Genomic DNA, 21,253 nt, shown 5'->3' with positions numbered 1-21,253 from the left:
GGGGACAGCCAGGGGTGCAGAAGACCTTGTCACAGCACCGGAACTGACACCTCAAGGATTTACAGAAAAAAAAATAAAAGTGACTTTGGGGAGGGGGCGGTGGGGAGGGCCCCGGGGAGGGGATGAGGGCGAAAACCCCAAAATGTCCTGGTGAGGGCGGGAACCCTCTGCAAATCCACGTGGGCTGAGATGGTTTCTTTTTGTTTTTTTGTGTGTTTGTTTTCTTTAAATAAACCAACTGGTGACCACTGAGGGACCCAGCACCCAGCCGCACGCCTCCACCACCACCAGGGGCGGCTCTCACACGGAGGCGAAGCCATTTTCCAGCTTTTTTCCCCCAAAAGATGGGGCTGGCAAGTGGGCACCTACACCGAAGCGCGGCTGTCTGGGAAGGGCAACAGGGGGGTCTCTGGGTGGGTGGGAAACGGACATTTTATTGGTGATGGTGGAAGAGGAAGAAAAGGAGGAGGAGGAGGAGGATGAAGGCCAAGCCCTCCATGGAGCCTGGCTCCATCATGGAGCCCGGCCCCAGCATTGCGCATGCGCAAGGGGAGGGGGGGAGCAGAGGGAGCGGGCAGAGGCAGCTGCGCATGCGCACAGGGCGAAGTGAGCACAGGGAGGGGAGCGAAGCGATTGCGCATGCGCAAAGCGAGCGGCGCACATTCACGCCCCCCGGCACATGCGCGCAGACGCGCGGCTCGCTTGCCGCGCATGCGCATCTCCTCTCCCCGCCGTCGCGCCGCGCATGCGCAGAGCCCGCGGGGCCATGGCCGCCTCCGGCCGTTGCTGAGGCGCCGCCGCCGCCCGGCCGCCATGAGGAGGAGGCGGCGGCGGAGCGGCCATGGGCTCGCTGAGCAGCCGGGTGCTGAGGCGGCGGCGGGGCGGCGGCTCCTCCTCCTCCTCCTCGTCGCCGGGGGCCGGGGACGGCGGCGGAGGGGGCCGAGGGGGGAAGAGGAAGCGCGGCGGGGCCGAGGGGGCCGGGGACAGCGACAGCGAGGGGGAGGCCGAGCGGGAGGAGCGGCTGCTCAACGCCCCCCGCAGGTCCGGGGGGGGTCGAGGGGCCTGGGGAGGTTCTGGGGGGCTTGGGGAGGTTCTGTGGGGCCTGGGGGTTCTTGGGGGGGATCTGGGAGGTTCTGGGGTCTTTGAGGTGTTTTTTGGGGTGTGGGGGAGGTTTGGGGAGGTTTTGAGGGTCTTTGGGGGGGTGTCCAGGGGTTCTGGGGTCTTTGAGTTGTTCTGGGAGGGTTTGGGGGGTTCTCAGGGGTTTTGGGGGCTTTGGGGGTGTTCTGAGGTCCTTTGGAGGCATTCTGGGGGGGGTTGGGGAATTTTGGGGAGGTTCTGGGGCTTTTTTGGTGGGTTGGGGGGTGTTTGGGGGGTCAGAAATTCGGGGGTGGGTTTTGTGGGGGATTTTGAGGCTTTTTAAAGCAGCCCTCTGGGGCCTCTTTGGAGGTTTTGGGGCGTTTGAGGGTTTTGGAGGGGTTCTGGGGGTATTTGGAGGGGGGTTATGGGGCTTTTTTGGTGGGTTGGTGGGCTTTTGGGGGGTCCGAAGTTCGGGGGGACTTTTGGGGGGGACTCTAAGGCCTTTTAAAGGGGGTTCTGGGGCATTTGTGGGGAAGGTGGGAGGGGCTCAGGGCTTCTGGGGCCCTTGGGGGGGCTTTGGGGGTGTTTTAAAGGGGGCCTTCTGGGGCCTTTTAAAGGTTTCCTTCTGGGGGTTGCTGCTGCAGGGACTGGAGGTGGGGGGCGCAGGGGCTGCTGCAGGGTTTGGGGCTGAGGGGCTGTGGTTGGGGGGCGCGTGGGGACACAGCGAGGCTGCGGGGAGGTCGTGCAAAAAAGGGGGGGTAGGGAAAAGGGCTGGGGGAGGTTGTTGGGGAGCACGTGGGGGCAGGGACAAACTGGGGTAGGGTCAAGCTTTTTGGGAAGAAAAAAGCCCAAACTGTGAAGTGCTCTGCTTAGTGTTTTTGTGTAACAGGGGGTTTTCAAGGAGCGTGCCTCTGTTTGCTTTTCCGAGCAGGAAGAAGCTGAAAAGCACCTCCAAGTACATCTACCAGACGCTGTTCCTCAACGGCGAGAACAGTGACATCAAGATCTGCGCGCTGGGGGAGGAGTGGAACTTGCACAAGATCTATCTGTGCCAGGTGAGCTGCTGGCTTACAGCAAGGTGCGATAAAGGCGGCTAATGAAACAGTACCCAAATAACCCCCAAAATAACAGCAGTCCACACGGATGGAGGTTTTCCTGCTCCTGTCTGTTTTCCTGTGTTTCCCACTCCGCTCTCGTTGTGTGGTGGCCCCGAGCACTGTTTGTTGGGCTTTGGGAAGCAACCTCAGGGAGCATGGCTGTGGCTCCGTGCCTGCAAACGGCTTCTTCAGCTCCCTTCTGCTGTTAGTTCTCGAACCTGCTTGCTTTAACCGTGGCCTGGCCTTTGTGAAAACTGCTGGGAGTTGTCTCTTGATGTCCGGAGAACCTGTTCTCGTCTGTTAGACGAGCAGCTGGGGGGCTCCCGTGAGGCTGCTGTCACTGCAGAGCAAGCAAAGCGCCTCCAGGAGGGGTTTGTTTGTGGAGCCCCCGCCTCGATTTGGCTTCTCTCAGGGAGGGACCCGCAGGGGCTCTGCTGTGGCTGCGTCTCCAGAGCAGCCCTCGAGTGACCTGTGGAGGTCTGTGTGAACGCTGCACGTGCTGTGCCCTGCCTCGGGTTTTGGTATGAATCGCCCAGGTTTCCTCTGCGCAGTGCTTCCTTGGCTGCTTCTCCTGGGACAGAAGTGGGGGCAAAGCTTGGAGCCTCTCGCTCAGCTGCGGCACCTGTAAAGCAGGAGTCTGGCCTCAGGAGCAATTTATTTGGAGCCAGAAGAGGAAACAGCTCCAGGTGCTCTACCTGAAGACGTGTGTGCCTCTCTGCTAGCTGCAGCCAAACAGCGCAGGGCTCTGAGCTACGAGGAGGTGTCAGGGTGAGACACTCGGCGGCTGGGTGCAGTTTTCCTGGTGTCACAAATGACAGCAGGAGTGAATTCTGGCTTTTTTTTGCTTTTATTAACCAAATGTGGTGCAGGTACAACAATTCCTTACATCAGCCACGGTGGGAAAGTTCCACTGTGCTCTTGTAGGAGAAAGCCTTTAGTTTTGCACATGTTAGAGTGTTTTAAAGAGCATGAATGAGGGAGGAGAGCCCCAATCTCTGGATGGAAGAGAGGGTGTGCTTTGTCGGGGTGCACACAGCCCCGATTGCCAGCTCCCTTTTGATCTACAGCCAACAAAGGGAGGATGTGAGCGTGCTGAGCAGGCAGACTCAAACAGGATAGACACACTGCTGCTTAGTCCTTTGATAGTTATGGGTGGTTTTAATTGTTGTTGTGGTTCTGTTGGTGCTATAGCACAAATCCATGAAGCTGCTCCTCAAAACCTGGTGTGAGTGGCTGCTGGTGATGTTAAACCACGTCCTGTGTGCTTCTACCAGGCTTTGAAAGCAGCAGTGCTGTTCTGCAGAGGCCTCCTGCACACGAGGCTCCTGCGAGGAGGAACTTTGCGGTTAAGTTCCCGTTCTTACAAGTTAGGTTTGTCTTGGAGTTGATGCTCTGTCACTGGGAAATAGTTTTGGAGGTCGGAAACACCTCTGTAAATTGCTCTTAATGAAGCTGTCTCCTCGTCTGCCTGGTTGAGCAGGCTGGCTCTGAGCGTCTCCCTGGTGTCTGAAGTTCCTGACTGACAGAGCTAAGAAACGAAGGATTACCTTTTCCTTACGCTGTTCTCTAAAATAATAAACTCTTCCTCAAAGCGAGGAGCTGCTCTGCGTGGCACAGCTGAGGTAGCCTCGTGGCTGGCGATGTGATCCTGGCTCTGAGCGTAGCGTGGTGCGTGCCGTCAGCGCTGCGGGGTGTGCTGAAGGTGTAGGAATATTTCCATCTCCAGGTAAAACCGGGTATTTGCTCCTGCCCTGAGCTGAAGCGCTGAGTTACGAGGTCAGGGAATGCGGCACGGCACAAATAGACTTTATCTTTTTGATCTCCCAGGTAAACTTCAGGGAGTGATAGAGTCTCAGGATGCGCACATCTGCTGCTGAGGACAGTCCTGAGCCCTAGTAGAGCAGTGTATTTCACTTCATTTGGACGGAAACCAATCAAATTCTAGTTTTTTATGCCTTGCGCTTTATCATAAAGGTATATTTCCATAAGTGGTGTGTGTGTCTGTCCTTGGTACGAGACTACAGCCTTCTACATTAATTTGGATGTCTTGCATGCTTTTTTTTTTTTTTTGCTTTAATACCCAAACTGGCGTTCCCTGATGCCTGCAGGCTTTGTTGCCCACCGGTAACATTAAGGACTTAGTTCTTGGACTAATTATATCCCCATCGGTGCTGTGGTTTGTAGGAGAAATGCTTATGTGGCTTTTCTGGCCCTCTAAAGCTCTTTACTTTGATTGTAGCCGTGCGGTCCAATTTTTCTGGATGCGTTTTCACTTTCAGAAATAAAGCAATTACACGTAGCCCTTTCTCGAGTGTGCCGGAATGTTTCAGCTTGTGAAATGTTCCCCTAATGCCTTTTGTTTGGCGTAGAGGGAAACGGGAACGGTTTGGGTTCTGTGCTGCTGTGGGTGTTTTAATTTGAACGGAATCTCTTAGCTGAGGTCTGTATCTCTCGTCTCCCCTCCTGTAGTCAGGCTACTTCTCCAGTATGTTCAGCGGATCATGGAGAGAATCGAGCATGAACGTCATAGAGCTGGAGATTCCTGACCATAATATTGATGTAGAAGGTAAGGGGGAGCCTTTATCTTCACCTGAAGGTAGCAGTTAGCTCGAATTTGACAAATAGAATGAAAATTAAACCCAGAAATTTAAAACTATCAGAAACTTGAGAGAGAGAGTGCGGTGCACGTTTGGTTTTGAGCTGAATTTGGGTCACGGGTAGGGCTGAGCTCATGTTGGTGCCTGCTGCTGAGGAGCTCGCCTCGGTGTTTGGGCAGCAGGGAGCTCTCGAGAACAAGGTACGTGACTTGTGGGAACCCCAGCAGTGGAGCACATCGCCTCCTCATCTGCCAGCTCTGAAAAGCTCTCGAGTGGAGTGCTGGCAGGGGACAGAGGCGAGCTGACAAAACGTTTTCCTGCGCTTCCAAGCCCTGTGGAGTGAAGCAGCAGAGTTTTTTTCAGAAGAACTGCAGAGAAATGTTTAACGTGATAGGAGTATCTCTGCGTAACGCTGCTGATCGATTGCACAGAGGGATCGTGAGGTTTAGGTTCTTCTTATCTGGCTTTATTGCTCTCTGCATTGCTCCGTGACGTGACGTGGCAGCTATTTTGGGATGGATATTTTGTTGAGACAGTGAAATGGGCCGTATTTCATTAGTTAATGGTGTGTTTTGTGTGTACCGTGTGTGTGTGTGCTTGGCTGGTAAATATTAGCTTTTTAGCTAAAGAGCAAATAAGTACGGTTGTAGAGAGCGTGCACTCGAGTGCCGTGGTTGTATTTCAGGCTTCTTTCAGCTCTCCAGGTTCAACGTCCTGCATTTGTCTGACAGCTGTGCTTTTTTTCAGCTCTACAGGTGGCTTTCGGCTCGCTGTACAGAGACGATGTGTTAATAAAACCCAGTCGAGTAGTTGCACTTTTAGCAGCAGCCTGCATGCTGCAGCTTGTAAGTAACAAACGCGCGGTGTTTGTGTGCTCTCCTGTCAGACAAACAGCTCGTAACACACACACACACGTCCTGTTTCAGCCAGATAAACGCATAATTCTTGTATAGTAAGTGGAAAAGAAAGCCAAACACAATGCCCTGGTTTTGTTTCAAAACTCTGTGGCTGAGACTTGGTTGGAATATTAAGTGAGATTTGGAGGAATCGTATCTGGAGGTAGATTAAAGTAGGTTTTCCCAGCTCATTTGTTCTGCCCTGGAGGTATTCATCAAGCTGTTCTTCCAAGTGAGAGAGCCTCGAGAAAAACTTAAGCTGTTTTTCTGGGGAATCATCTAGATAACGCTGCACAGGTCACTGTGGGGCGTGTGATTTGGGTAAATAGCTCAGGCATGAAAACTCGTATGAACTGCATAATCTCTTGCACTTCCTGTTTGGAAAATTACACCTTGAATATTTGTGGTTATTTTTTTGTCTCCACAGGATGGCTTAATCCAGCAATGTGGTGAAACGATGAAGGAAACCATTAATGCAAAAACTGTGTGTGGTTATTATAATTCAGCAGGGACATACGGGTTAGACTCTGTGAAGAAAAAGTAAGAATTTACTTTCTCCCTGCTGCTTTGTACGCTGCTAATTAGAATTGTAAAGTTACAAACAGTAAAATAATGTTACCTTGTTTTTTTTTTAAAGCTGTCTGAATTGAGCTCTGCTCATCCCATTTAGTTTTCCAGTTTCTACTACAATCATCTACCTTAAAATTACTGTAGATTGTAGTAGATCGATTGCCCTGTGCTGTAAATGAGTTGATTACTGAAGCATATTAGTAAATACAATCTATTTTATCTTCAGTGTAGCAATAAAATAGTATTTGTGATCATAGACCGCTTTAGAGCGAAGCTGCTCTGATATTAAAAATGGAAGGTTAACTTTATCTTAATTGGGAGGGATAAATACGTGGTTGGGAGCAGAGTGCTGAGGTTAGAGCTAACTGCTTCCTTCTGCTGTGAATCGGGGCTTTTTGTGGTAGTTTTTGAGTTCTTAAATTTTGAGTTTAGCTTTTGCTGTACCCTGGGGAACACTGATCCAGTGGGTGGCATCCCTGCTGTGTGAAATCAGGTGTCGTGATCTAGAGGAGCCCGAGCAGCTGTTGCAGAAATGTTGGTGTGTGTGGGAAAAAACCAAAGGCACTAATTCCTTGCTTTTAATCCAGGTGCCTTGAATGGCTCTTGAATAACCTGATGACTCACCAGAGTGTTGAGCTCTTCAAAGAACTCAGGTATTCAGGCTTCAGTTAACTTTCAGTCATAAAGTACATTTTTTTTTTTCCTGAAGTATATATTACTGCACATAACTTCCTAGGCTATTGACGCTTATTACCTAACTTTTCTTGTCTTTGTGCTGTTTCACAGAACTCTTAAGTTTATTTTATTTTATTTTATTTTTTTTCCAGCATAAACCTCATGAAACAGCTGATCAGCTCTTCTAACCTATTTGTAATGCAAGTGGAAATGGACGTGTATACTGCCCTCAAAAAGGTACTCAGCAGAGGGTTGTGCTCCTGTAGCAGCTGCTTTATGAAGCTGATGGTTTTAGTCCTTTTGGTATTTAGTGCAGGTATTTAAGGGGGCATCACAAACTCTTGTAGGAACGACTGCATCATGAAAATATCACTTTGATAATGAATATATTACTTCTTTTAAAAGAAGTTCTCCAATGGGCTTACTGAGTTTGTCTGTTTCACCTAGTGGATGTTCCTTCAGCTAGTGCCTTCTTGGAACGGGTCTCTGAAACAACTCCTGTCCGAAGCTGATGCCTGGTTTGCCAAGCGCAGGAAAGGTAGGACGGGTGGATTGCCTGTGTGGCCTTGGGCTGCTGCAGACGTGGGCTAGAAGTAAAATGTGACAGCCTGCCTCTGCCTCCAGGCTTTCCCCTGTTTGCTCTGGGAAGGCTCATCTCTGCCAGCAGCCAAAGAATCACGGGCTGGTTTGGGTTGGAAGGGAGCTTAAAGATCATCCTGTCCAGCCCCTGCCCCCAGTCCCTGCCCCCAGCCCCATGCAGCCTGGCCTTGAGCACCTCCAGGGCACCCACAGCTCCTCTGGCAGCCTGTCCCAGTGCCTCACCTCCCTCACAGCAAAGAATTTCTTCCTAATACGTAATCTCAACCCACCCTCTTTTAGTTTAAAGCCATTCCCCCTTGTCCTGTCACCACAGTCCCTGACAAAGAACCCCTCCCCAGCTTTCCTGCAGCCCCCTTTAGGTCCTGGCAGGCTGCTCTAAGGTCTTACTGGAGCCTTCTCCTCCAGGCTGACCAACCCCAGCCATTTCAGCCTGTCTGCCAGACCAATCAATTAAAACCCAAACAGAAATAGGAGCTGGAAGATACTTAGGAAAGCAAGTTGTAATCCGGGTGTGCTGCCTTGCAGATTTTGAGGATGACATTGCGTTCCTGGAATCAGAGCAGGGGAACGCGTTCCTGTCGGTGTTCACACACCTGAGGCTGCAGTACATCATCAGTGACCTGGCATCGGCACGAATTATCGAGAGAGACTCCCTCATACCCTCAGGTGAGCGAGCACCCAGCTGGTCGAGTTCCCTGTGCTTCTCGTCTGCCTTCCCCGGAGTAACCGGGGAGATCCGGGTGCGCTGCCTTGCCTCATCGCTTCCCGGTTGGTCTTCAAAGCCTAAATTGTGGCTGCAGACTCAGCAGAAGCTGCATATTTACATGCATAAAAGTCTTAATAGGCGCATACGTAGGTGTGTTAAGTGTTCTGTCAGTCTGTCAGGTTATCAGAATGTGCTGTAATCAATACTCAGTGCATTACCAGGGTTTAAGTGACTCCAGAGACCCAGATGTGGAAAGAAAAATCCTTTTAAGAGAGCAAAACTTGCTGTAGCTCAGTTGTTTTCTAGCCAGTGTCTTTCTAAAAAGAGTTGGGCAGTTTTTAATAGGTTTTGGAATAATTCCTGGTGATGAAAACAAAAACACAGGACACTGTAAGCTCTTCTCCCATCTCAAAAGGCAAATGGTACTTGCTAGCAGATATTCAGGATATTTTTAAAGGAGAAAGGGCAGGTAACTCCTCTGCTCTTGGTTTTTTCTTTTTGCACTTTGCCTGGTGTAAGTTATATCCCATCTCTAGACCCCGGTGCTTTTTGAAGCCTGTAGAATGGAAATCCACGTACATGTTGCTGTAGCTTCCTGCTGATAACATTATCAGTGGATACCAAGCAATCAAAAGGCCCCCTCTCGCCTTGCTGCTGAAGTCTGAGCTCACAGGCAGGCTTTGCTCTTGGAGGCTGCACGAACCTGGCTGCTGACGGACAAATAAAGCTGGAAACGAGTTGCCAGGTTGGGGTCTCGCTTGGAAATGCCCTCCCACTTTCATTCCTGTCTTTATCCTGTGAAGCAGCTGCCCCCTCCCCACGTTTTTCTTCTCTGTTTAACGTGCTCCCTGTAGCAGTGGCCTTCTGATGCTCTGCCTTGGAATTTGCCTCCTTGTATCTTTGTTCCATATTTCATTCTATTTTCTTATCATAGTTGATTTCTAGCATTAAATTTTGCTTCTTAACTCCAGGACAGGTTTATTTTCCCTCTGTTTCTTTTATACAACTTTGATTTTTTGTGTCTGCCCCTGCTCTACCTGTCCATTCACCTGCACCTCAGTGTGTCTGGAGGTGCAGGTGCCAGACATCAATTAAGGCCGCTTTATTGAGCTGTTTATCACTCTTCATTATTTGCACCCCCTTGACATCCGCGTTCTTTCTGTCCGTGCTTGTAGCCCTGGGCTTGCTCTGGGCTATTGCCACCCGTAAATATTTAACCCGTCTTTCAGTTCCACTGCTCCTTTCCTGTAGAATTAAAAGGATTTCTTGATCTCAGTCTGGCTCCCTCCTTCATGCCTCCACGGATGGCAGCACCGTGATACCTCGGTGCCAAAACGGGCTCAGTGGGGTGTTTGTTGTGAAGCCTGCTGGCCTGATCAAATTCTTTGACCCTTCTTAAATGATTTGACCCTTTCCTTGTCACTGAGATGACGCAGCGAGCGTCCCTTTACTTGCTCTGCCTCCCTTGTGCTGCTGTATCCTGTCTTCTGCCAGAAATAATGGTTTAGTTGCTCTTCTAGCTGGCAGTCTTCCCTCACCAGGCAGCTTTCGATGGAGTGGATGTGGACATTTGCTGCTGCCTGAAGGCTCTGGCTTTCCCTGCCCCAGTTCTGGCTCGGGTTAATACCTTAAGAGATGGAGAAGAGACTTGTCTTCTACCCGAAACCTGACAAAGTAAAACTGAGCAACACGACTCGTGTGCCCCAAATGTCTCTTAAAAAGTGTTCTGGGACCAGCAGGGGGAGGCAGCGCACTTCAGAGGGCTGTGGAGAGCTGAGGGCCGGGCTGGGGACGGTTTGGTCCGTTCTGCCCAGCAGGTGGGGCAGTTTTGGGGCAGCAAGTGATGAAATTTTACATTATACATAAAAAAATATCCGAAGAACAGATCTGTTCTTTCGTTGCGGGATATTTGATATGCCTAAGTGATTTAGGAAGCAAATACGATCCACCCTGCTAAGTGCTTTTAAGATTGATGTTGGCAGAGGTTATAATGCAGCTGCAAAACATCCTCGTTCTGTAACAAAAAATAAAACGGTGTTGGGCGATGACCCCGTAAGCCCTCACCTGCTTTACTGATGACAGGGCAGAATTGTGGACCACTTGTGTGTGAAGTGGCTCTGTCGGCTTGTGAGTAAGAAAGAAAACCAGAAAAACAATAAAACAGAACCAGAAATCTGCCAGCGTCAGGCTGGAATTCCTTCTCTTCGTGTTGCTGTTACCATTTCCCAGAAGGGCAGTGCTCAGCCTTTCCTTAATGTTCTTCTGGGGATAAGTAATCGTCTCCACACAGAACCAGCAGCCAGCTTTCTGTGCATGTCAAAGCAAGAGCAATCCCTAAATCATTACAGTTGTAATTGCAATTGTGAAGCCGATTGCTTGTGCCTAATGAAAAGCAGAAAGCAATTTTCGTGTAGTCACAGGGAAGGAGAGAACAAAATGTTTACATTTTCAGGGCTGTGATAAATGCTGCAGCAGGGGCTTGGACGCTTGGCAGTCGCACAGAGGGAAAGGCAGCTGATAGGTTTTGAGTGTGTGGTTAGTGCAGGCAGAGTTTCTGGTGTTTGCTCTACCTCTGATTATTAATTTAAGAACAAAAAGCCTGAATTCCAAGGGAGCTGGGAGCACAGGAGGGAAGAACAACAAACCCTGCAGCTCTCTGCGTGCACGATGAAGTCATGCTGCTGGGCTCGGTGCTTGAGAGCCCTTGTGATCCGTTGATCTCCCTCCTTGCAGCCAAAACCTGTAGGAACTTTTGCTCATCAATTAAAAGAGGCTCAGATAAGTCTTGGTGGTGCCCTCTCGAGCAGAGAACTAGCGGGCAGCGTGGGGGTGGTTGTGTTGTACCTGGGTCAGCTGCTGGCTGCTCCGTGTTGTGACGTGTGGGCCTTCTAGATTATTCCAGGCCGTTGTTCTCGGGGAGGGAAAGAAAGAAACGGCGTGGGGAGTAGTGGAAAGAAACGGTGCAGTTCCTTCTTTGTGCTCTGTACGTGCATGGAAGCTGCAGGAGGGACTGCAACACCATACCAAGGGCTCCCAGCAGGGTCTGTTCTTGTTTGTGCAGAGGGGAAGTAAGAGACAAGTCCATCGTGGGTCTGCTGGGCGAAACGTTCCTCCTTCTGTTCCACCTGGTCACATCTGAGCATTTCCTGAGCGCTGTTTTCCCTTGTAATGTTTATGAGCTGAGAGATGAGCTGCAGCTGAAACACGAGGTGGGAAAACGAGGGCTGTATGTGTATATATTAAAGAACAGAGAGAAAATGCCCTGCCTCCTGATTTTTTTCTCCCTTTTAGTTCACTCATTCTGTTCCTTAACTGTGTAGTTCTCCTTAAGCCATTTTTACACCTTCTGTTGTACTTTTTGATCCTGTGGAGTCCAAGTCTTGGCTTTCTAAGCTAGCGGGGCGAGGGCTGGCTTAAAACTTTGTTGGGAACATCTAAGGAGAGCTCAGCAGCGATCTCACTTCTTCCCCCTTTTATCATCTTCATCAGCTAAGTGCTTTGTTCCAAGCTTCTGGTGGCTCTCGCTGTTCCTTTCATCGCAGCCCTTCCTCTGCAACTTGTTCTTGGACATGACCTTGCATACTTGCCCCTTTTGTTATCTCGCCTGAGGACTTACACACTGTGCTTTTGGGTGCCTGTGATTCCTTGTGTGTAACTGACTCACAGACTATTCATTTGTGTTTTGCTTTATCTCGTGGTTGTAATTGCTAAGTTACCAGAGCCGATAAAACCTTCCCAGTGCGTTCAAAGCCCTGATTCAGGTTTATTCCTAGCAGAGGGCAACTTTTTCACACTATCTGAGAAGAGTCACTGCTTCCTTTCCCTTTCATTTGTTTTTCCTCTTGCTCAACTGCTGCAGAGCTGTGGCGGCAGCTCAGGAAGCCGCACTGCACCTGATAACCTCTCGAGGTCCCTTCAAGTCTGTGGTTCTCCTTGGGGCTTGTCAGCGAGCTCCTCTGCTTGACAGGACCTCGTGTCAAGCAAAATCTACTTGCTTGCCTAATTCCTGGCAGTCACGAGTGCTCGGTAAGACAAATGCTGTGCTGAGCTACTCGGTGGTAGGTGCTGGATCGTACCTGTGCTGCTGCTGCTGCTGTGGCCGGGGCCTGGAGGCGAACGCCACGAGTCCCTTACTGCTGGTGGGTGAGCTCAGGCCTCTCCGTTAGCAGGCGTAAGCTTATTATTTCACTGTAACCTCATTTCTCTATTTGAAATGTTTGTGAACATCCCCCTTCCCGGCTCCGAAGACAACACCAAGCTCATTTATGTTTTTTTAATTTTAGAATGGCTGTCCTCTGTTTACAAACAGCAGTGGTTTGCCATGCTCAGAGCAGAACAAGACAATGATATTGGGTAGGTATATTACAGGATTTCCTTTATTTATTTCTTAAATTGGAAACCTTCCTCTTGTATAAACTCTGCCATGTTCAGTGTGTGGAGCTGAACCGAGGGGTGGTGGGAAGGATGTTTTGGTTTTAAACTGTTCTCTGTGGAGCCATTTGTTCCTCAGGCTGGCTGACCTCCTGGCCTTTACACAGTAAATTAAAATATCTCTAGAGGTAAATGTTTGTGTGTTTTTTTTTTTTCTCCTGTATTTTTTCTTTTGTTGGTTTACGCTTATCTAGTTTACATTTTAAGGGTGATTTTAGGAGAAGTCCTGTGGATGCAGAAGCTGCCTTTCCTCTTCTGCTTCCCAGCTCCCTGGGCGAGGTGCACCAGCGGCTGTGGCGTGGGGCGAGCGGCCGTGCCAGCACAGAAGGCCATTTGTCCCGTCGTGCTTGTGCAGGGGTGGCTGCGTGCCCACCTCTGCTCCTGCCTCTGCTGTGCAGCGAGTGTGGGCTCGGCACCAGCAGGGCTCAGCACCCTGCTCACCTCGTTCCCGTCTCATTTCACAGCCTTCCCCCTCTGGCATCTGGCTGACCGCTCTCCCTGCTGCGAGCACCTCCAGCTTTTTCCCTCGTAGCCATCGAGGAAGCTCCACGACGTGCCACCAGCGAGCACGTGGTGCTTCTGTGCCCTTCGAAGGTCTGCACGTGGCTGTATTCCATTCTAACTCCCTGACCCCTTGGGGTTTCTACAGCCCCCGGTGACTTGGGCAGCGAGACATGCTGACTTGGCATGTATTGCACCCATGTGGGGGATCACGAGCTGTTTCTTCTCCTTCTGCTTGCTTTTTGCTGCATGGAGCAGGTTCCTAGGTCTCTTCTAAATAGCCAAACGGTGGTGAAATGCAGCGGGGCAACTTGTTCCTGCCTTTGTCTTCTGACCTTGGTTTCAGTGTGCTTTGTGGAGGACAAATGTCAGGTCAGGAAGCTGCGATGTGTGTTATTGCCTCTCAAACACCCACAAGCAGCCTCTTCCACCCGTTCTCTTAGCCCAGCGTTTGCCGTTCAGATGAGCACGCCTGGTTGCAGAGCGGGGCTTAATTTATGAATTGCGTTCTGAAGAGCCTACGAGCCGGTGTCCTGACGCGAACCCAAAGGCTGTGCAGTCTGTGGCAGTGCTGCGTGGCAGAGTTACGTGCAGGAGGATGGGAGAGTGGTAGAAGTGAAGAGCAGGTGCTACCTGGATGCGTTTGGCAGTGAGCTATGAAGAGTTTTCCAGCTGGAGGTCAGGCCTGGGTGCCTACAGAGCGACCAGCCCCCAACAGCCCTGTTCTTAAATACCTTTAGGCTGAGGCACTTCACCCTTTAGCCCCGTGGCAGTGTCTTCCATGGCTTAATTGTGTATTGTACAGGAGGTATTTCCGTAAATTATTCTGTTCAATGTAATCATGTAGCAGGATAACGACTCCCCAGAGCTCTGGCTGGGGTCTTTTGATCGAGATCTTTAAGCAGCGGTTCTTTGGCAGCAGCAGCGCTTCAGGAAGTGGTGAAGGCCGGAGCTCTGAGCCTCTGCAGCTCCTGCAGTTTCAGATAGGGGGGTCGTAGCTGAGTTCTGGTACGCCGGTTGTCTTGGGAAGCCTTTTGCTGGTAGATCCACCAACGACTTTACGAGAAATGGGCGCCCATCAGGAAATCTGGCCTGCAGGTTGCTGACGTGCAATAAGAAACCGCAGGTAACGAGAGAGTGAGCACCGACAGTCGTCAAAACTCAGTCACAAGATAAGCTTTTTTGTGTTTGCTGCTTTTTGCTGTTAGCAGTGTGACCGTGTGGGTTGCCAGCCATCGATACGTGCTGCTGAAAAGGCAGCTCTTGCACGAGCTGAAGTGCAGCTGCCGGGGGTCACGGCGGCTCAAAACGAGAAGCGCCCGCGCTCGGCCGCGGTGCTGGCGATCTCGGTGACTCTTGGAATGCGCAGGGTGTTTTGCCAGGTCTGTCTGGTTTGTCTGGTTTTCTCTTTTGCAGCTTTTTTAAAGGCTACAGCTGCAAATCTCAGGGGGAGAAGGCTGCGCTCATGGAGCAGGTACCTTCCCGCCCGAGCCTTTCATTCTGGCCTTCATCGCCGAGGTCTCTGTTGGCGGCAGCGGTGAGCGGTGGGTGAGACGCAGCGTTTCATCTCGCTGCACCTCAGCTTCTGGTGGACTCGCTGGTTTGAGGTGGCGTCCAGGTTACTGTTTGTTTAGTAGCCAGTAATGGCTCACGGTCTTTGAACATGCTGCCCTCCGGAGCCGCGTGGGAGGGAGATGTGTGCGTGCAGAGCGCTCCCCGGGACTGTGCAGCGTCTGACAAGGCTGAGTCTCGCCCGAGCTCCTGTGACTGCTTCTCTCTGCTGCTGGCAAGCTGTGCTGACACCTCTGCTGAGGTGCCTGTGGTTAAAACTCATCTCAGAGGGCAAGACATGTGGCTGTTCCTTGTGTTAAAGTAAGTAGTTTGGGTGTTTATCCCACCTGTAGCTAGAGGAGGATGAAGGTTCTGAAAGGCCCTGCTTTTACCCAGCTCTGCTCCCCTTCCTCCCACAGCTCCTGCCTGTCTCAGGTGTGTTTTTTCCCACTGAGGTGAGGATGAAAACTTGGTAAATGGGACAAAATGCGAGGTCTGACTCCTGCTGAGTTGGAGTGAGGCCCCATTTTGGTACCTTACCCCGTAATTCCACCTGCTGCTTCGGAGACTGCCACTACAGGGAGGTTAGGGTGCTTTGAAATACGGGCTGTGGCTTGCTCTTCTGATAACAGAGAGGAAAAGAAGATGTTCCTCTTCTGCTTTGGTAGGTTGCATTTTGAAGGACTAAACGTTTTATTCACTCTTTCATAATTTGAGAATTTTATAGGATAATACTGGACTTTGTGCCTTTGAAATGTGGCTGCTCGAGGTTTCTTCCTTGTGCTCAAGTAGATCACTTACTTTGACTTAGCCTTTGTTCTGGGACAGCTGTGAGAGACATCTCTGAGGTCTGCGACAGGGATTGTTTCTACTCCCCTGGTCTTTTGGCAGTGTTTAAGAGGGAAATAGGATAACTTGGCTGCTCGCTAAGCGTGCAGTAGGCCAGGGGAAGTGGTTAAAGCTGGAAGTTTTGCATCTTTTGAGGCTGCTTGAGGAATTGAGGAGGGAATACTAATGTCTGTCTGAGCATTATGTACGAATGTTTTTGAAATCTGTCAGTAATTAAACAGAAATAAATCTTTTATCATCGTTACTGGATTTAGGTCAGCTACATAACCAGTTCAGCCAGACGATGTGGAAAAAGCACGCAGGAGGCTCTCGGGTGAATTTGGTTAACATGACTGGCTTATTTGCTTAACCTGTTCATAAAATACTTAATCTTCCCGGATTAGATTTTACAGAAACAGGTAAAGTTTGTTCAGAAAAGCTTGTCTGTAAAAGCTACAGCCACATTCTTGTGGTGTACACACAGTAGGAAGAAAAATGCAGCTCTTCTTCTTGCTTCTCTGGCTGACAGCATGTTGTGTGACACCGGGGGGTTACAAGCACGTGGGGGGTTGCCTTTCGTTGTGATTTATATCCTCACTTTGGGCGTGTTTCATCAGCCTGACTGCAGGCCTTTCTGGCAGCGGCTGTTTATTTGGTTAGTGATGTAACCGTGTTTCACGTTCCCTGAGTACCGTGCCCCTGGAAAACTGCGACTGACTTTCCTTGGGCTGGATCTGCGAGGCTAGGGAATGTGTTCGAGCACCAGTGGAAGCTGCTGGGTGAAAAACGTCCACGTTTGTACGGGAGGACAGAATCGAGAGGCTTGCAGCGCGCTGCGAACGCCGAGGGTAAACTTTTTTTAGACGAGTTGCATAACCAGCCAACTTGAGAAATCTTTCAGGGTGTCTCTTTGGGCACTTCTGCATTGTGCTGCTGCTGAGCCGAGCTTGCAGCTGTTGCCCAACAGCAGCACTCGGGTTGTGCGTGCGCCCAGCAAGCCAGACTGCTGCCTTCGGAAAGGGCACGTTAGGGGGGAGTGGAGAGCGTAATTCATTACAAGAGCTAGACACAAAATGTCCTTATCTGGAGTGGTTCTTTTGTAAAGTCCTGCCTAACCGAGGCGTAACAACCCCGTCTCTGTTGCAGGTTTGAAGTAGTTTGATGTTTGTGGGGTAACTTGGGTAGGAAAGGACCCTGAGAAGTCACCCACACAAAGCCTCTGCTCAAACCAGGGGCGGTTGTGTGGGGTCAGCCCAGGTCACTCAGGCCTCTTCAGCTTTCCCATGCTGAAGTAACAAACAAAGCTGTTCGAATCGCCTTAAAGATGAACTGTTTTTTTTGTTTTTTGCAGGCCTCAAGAAATAAATAAAGAGGAACTGGAAGGAAACAGCATGAGGTGTGGTAGAAAGCTTGCAAAGGACGGTGATGTAAGTACGGCGTGCGGCTTAGTTAGTGCATAGCTGACATGTCTCAGACATGTTAGGTATTTTCAAAACACGTAGGTCTTAATTGTCAACCTGCATCAAGAAGGTGGAATGGAGGTGAAAGAAATTCCTTTGTTCTTCCTAGAAGGCCGAAAATGCTTGTTGTGTGTGAGATGAGTAAGGAGTTAGTGTCTTAATTGTGCTGGTGCGCTGCAAGCAGGCCCATGTTTGGAGAAACTTGCAGTGTGTGAGGAGAGGGAATGTTGCCGTGACTTGTCATCTGGGACTCGTAAAATGCACGTGGCTAAAATAGAGCCCTGTTCACTAATGCCTTTTCTTTGGAGTGGGAAAGGAAGCTTTCTAGATCTGACGTGTAAAAGCCCGAGTCAGAACCCCTGTGCGTTCCTTCTGTGTGTGTGTCTTTAGGTAAAAGGTCTTGAGGAAAAGTCTGAAGGCACTGAACTTGAGGGTGTCGCGCTCAAAGGAGCGCTTTGGGTGTGAACAGGACCTGCAGCTAAGTGCTGTGCAGAGCCGTGGCACTGGTTTTGAGGACATAGAAGCATTTTGTGTGTGTTTGTGCAGCGTGCTTTGTGTGTCTGGAAGGCAGCTGCTGCTGAGCTCATCTCCCAAGTCATCAGTCTGCCCGGGCTGCCCGCTGACACCTGATGTTTCGGGTGGCTGTTCACAAGGCTCCTCTCAGTTTGAGAACCCCGTTCCCACCTCTGACCTGATGGCAAGCAGCTCGTCCTCTGCCTGTTGCAGCAAACGCTCAGCCTGCTTTGTTCTCTGCTTCTGTCCTTCAGTACTGCTGGCGATGGACTGGCTTCAACTTCGGCTTCGACCTCCTGGTTACGTACACCAACCGGTACATCATTTTCAAGAGGAATACGCTCAATCAGCCATGCAGCGGGTCAGTCAGCCTGCAGCCTCGGAGAAACATAGCCTTCAGGTAACAAAGAGCCAACAATTCAGACCCTGTGGTGTGTGCTAAAACCTGTTGCCTCAACCAAGTTTTTCCATATGTGCTTGCGTTTAATTTTGCTGCCATGAAGTTGGTTGTGTTTGAAAATGGTATTGTCTCCTTGGGAGAAACTTTGTGCTGGAAAAACAGAATTCTGGAAAACTAAGTAACGTAACTGTTGTTATATCCTTAGGTTACGGCTAGCCTCTTTTGATAGCAGTGGGAAAATTATTTGCAGTAGAACAACGGGGTATCAGATCCTAACCCTAGAGAAAGACCAGGTATGTTTGTCGATTTTTGAGCTGTTCAACTTGAATTGCAGAGTCCAAGGCATTTAAAAAAAAAAAAAAAAAGCTGAGAATTCAAGAGTGCTTTTGAAGAGCTGCTGTTCTTTTTGTTGCTGATGTGGAATGTAAAGTGCTGCTTTTATAGGGGTGGAAGATCAAGCTAATGCAGGAAGTGTAAGTAGAGTAGGATATTGTGGATTTCATTAGTGCTGATATAATGAAATTAGTTCCCATGGTGCTGCTGAAACTACCTGCTGCTGGTGTCGTGCTCAGATGGCAGCTCGCTTTCCCAGACTTCCAGCTCTGGTGCAATTACCCTTCTGAATAATAGGTCCATCAGACTGCTGCTTATTTAGAGGCAAATCTGGAGTTTATTTAAGGAGACTTGTATTGTAAACTGAAGACTGTTAAAAGAATGTCTGTATGTTGTTCAAGGGTGGTATTTATTATTCTATGCAAGAAAAAAATAAACAGAAACCTCAGAGAGGACTTTTCTTAAGAAAATATACCCGTTTTGCTACCGCTGAGCCAATTCTTAGAGTAAAACAAAAAGAATTCAAACGTCAAACTAGTTTGCTTTACAGAACGGGCTGTTAAGGATTGCCTGGTTTGTTAAATTGCCTGAAACCGAGAGTGGTAGAAGTGTCTCCAGCTTACTGGAAGTCTTCTCAGCCACTTGCAATTTCGTTATGCCTGATGCGGAAGGATGGCAGCACTGGGACAAAGGACAAAGGCTTACAACCATTTTGAGAACATCTTATCAGTGTTACTGTTATAAAATATCTGCTGAAAGGGGTGATTATCTTGATTATTTTTTTTAATATTTTGATCTTTTTATACACAGTCGTTAAAATTTATAGAATGATTGTTAGCATCCATCTTGTGTGCTCTTTGTACTTCCTTCTAAGGGAAGTTTTTGCTCGCTGTACAAACACCCTTTGTGTTTGCTTTACAGGAGCAGGTGGTAATGAACCTGGACAGCAGGCTCCTGATCTTCCCACTCTACATCTGCTGTAACTTCTTGTACACGTCGCCGGAGAAGAAGACTGACAGTGAGGCACTGCTGGAAAATTTGGAAAGCTGAGACCTCTTCAGTGGAACATAGTAGCACTCGTAGGACTCCGTATGCCTGCTTTAAGTTAATGCCCTGCTGACGCACAGAGCTTTGACAACAAAAAGGCCTTACACTGTAGCAAATGATACATGGCCTTAGTATACTCCTATGCATATCTGAAGATAAGACCAGAAGTGATATAGGCCAAAACTAGTTACCCTGTATTCGTTTTTGTTTCTGTTCCGCATTTTCAGACAACAGCCATTCCATGTTTGAGAGGTGTTCCACTCTTATTTTTTTTTCTGGGTAAAAACTGAGCCAAATTGGAAATAGGGAATTTGTGTGAATGACGTCGCTAACTTACCTGTCAAATTCTAAGCACGCGCTGTAGGATGTATGGTTAGTTAGTGTGATGGGTTTATTCTTTTTTTTTGTTTGTTTGTTTGTTTTTTGTTTTTTGTTTGTAAGTAACTGGTTTGTAAATACCAGGTCCATATTCAGCTTGCTTTTCTGGTCCTTTCCTTTTCCATGAGGGCCAAATACATCTGTGTAGTGGATGCCTGTCAACTTCTGTTAGTTATTTAACTGGACAGACTTTCAAACCTGCTTGTTTTTTAAGCCATTACTGCATCTCGTATAGATACTTCTCTTTCTTGTTTATCTGCCTTTTTTAATGTTTCAGCAAAACTTTCTCTTCCTGTTTTTAGCATGTGAATTTGCAAATTTGCTCATAAAGGAATTTTTTTCCACCTACTGAACGTAATCTAATGTACTAAGCATCATTTGAGTCTGTTACACAGCAGCAGCTTTCAGCTAGGGTTCTGCTGAATCCTTCCTGTACTCACATAAACCAAATACCAATTTTTAAACGTGTTTTTTTTTTTTTTTTTTTTTGTGTGACTTGTTTTAACTGTTACATTGGGAATATATCCCATTTTAGCTCAGGAACTTGTGACCTTTGAGTGCCTTTTGAGTAGTATGTGTTCACACAAACTTCACATCAGTTAAGCAAGGTCACAGGATCCGAAGTAAGAGCTGGGAACAAGGGATTCACTTTGAGTTGGTTTCATGAGCGAGTCAAGTATAAGAGGTACACTGTGTTTGTTTCTCGTGTGTGTTGGGTTTTGTTTGACTATTACAGTTTTGAATTCTTACATCAGGATTTTTGGACTCAAGGTGGGAATTTTGCCTCTTTAGTAGCCTATTTTTTTAATGTCAGAAAAGTATAAAACCATTTGTACTTTATAACAAGGATGAAATTATTAGGCACGATGGAGAAACGTGGCAACTTGTCAATAAATGACTTGAAGTGGAAGACTCACTGGTGTCTGTCCTTTTGTGCCAGGAATTGTATTTTTCTATTAGACTCTTCCTGTGGAAGCGCCTCTCCATCTAATCTTGCGTTCTCTCTCTTATTTCTTTGGACAAGGAGCAGAATTTTAAGGCTTTCATCTGCTAGAGCATCAGACTTCGGTTTTAGATGCTTGAGCACTTTAGTAAAAAGCTTTTAAAACCGTCACTGATTCAGCAGAAGGAAATCTGGGCTGCTCGTTACTGCCGGAAGAGAACAGGTTCGTTAAAATACCTGCTTTTCCAGGCCTGGCTGGTGGGTTGAGCTGCCCGAGGGCTCCTGCTCTGTGCTGAGGGCTTGCCCCGCTGCAAGGTGCAGGACCGGATCCTGCTCTGCCCGTACGCCTGCTGGCTCCTGGGGCTGGTTGCACCCGCTGCCCTGCCTGCCTGGCAGGCGGCGAGATGGGGCAAGAGCTCGCCTGAGATGCACGCTGATTTCTTTTTCCAGACATTGATGACTCCATCCCTTGATCTACAGGTCTCCGGGTCCCACCTCCACCCTCCTGGCTGTGTTGGGACTGTCAGGGTGAAGAAATCCCTGCCCAGTGCTGTCCTTTGTCCCAGGGGATAGGGTCAGGGCTTGGGGATGGGGCTGGTGGTGCAGGTGCCCTTCCCAAGGGGTTGCTACGGAGTGGCAGGAGCACAGAA

At 49.1% G+C, this 21,253-nt stretch overlaps 1 protein-coding gene across 1 annotated transcript; it reads left to right on the top strand.

Annotated features, from left to right (window-relative positions):
• Window positions 1-841: 841 nt before the first annotated feature.
• GMCL1 (germ cell-less 1, spermatogenesis associated) lies at window positions 842-20,572 on the top strand (the record flags this gene model as incomplete). The annotated part of the gene is made up of 14 exons (XM_084302332.1): window positions 842-1,041; window positions 2,009-2,132; window positions 4,644-4,740; window positions 5,519-5,616; window positions 6,095-6,207; window positions 6,825-6,890; window positions 7,065-7,149; window positions 7,360-7,450; window positions 8,038-8,178; window positions 12,502-12,571; window positions 16,881-16,956; window positions 17,757-17,902; window positions 18,108-18,195; window positions 19,157-20,572. 14 exons carry the CDS (start codon window positions 842-844, stop codon window positions 19,283-19,285), a joined length of 1,524 nt encoding a protein of 507 aa, XP_084158458.1. The 3' UTR covers window positions 19,286-20,572.
• Between the last annotated feature and the right edge of the window lie 681 nt (window positions 20,573-21,253).

The sequence above is a fragment of the Netta rufina genome (assembly GCF_964035555.1).
Source record: "Netta rufina genome assembly, chromosome: 27".
Lineage (NCBI taxonomy): Eukaryota > Metazoa > Chordata > Aves > Anseriformes > Anatidae > Netta > Netta rufina.
This window is presented reverse-complemented; position numbering and strand designations above follow the sequence as displayed.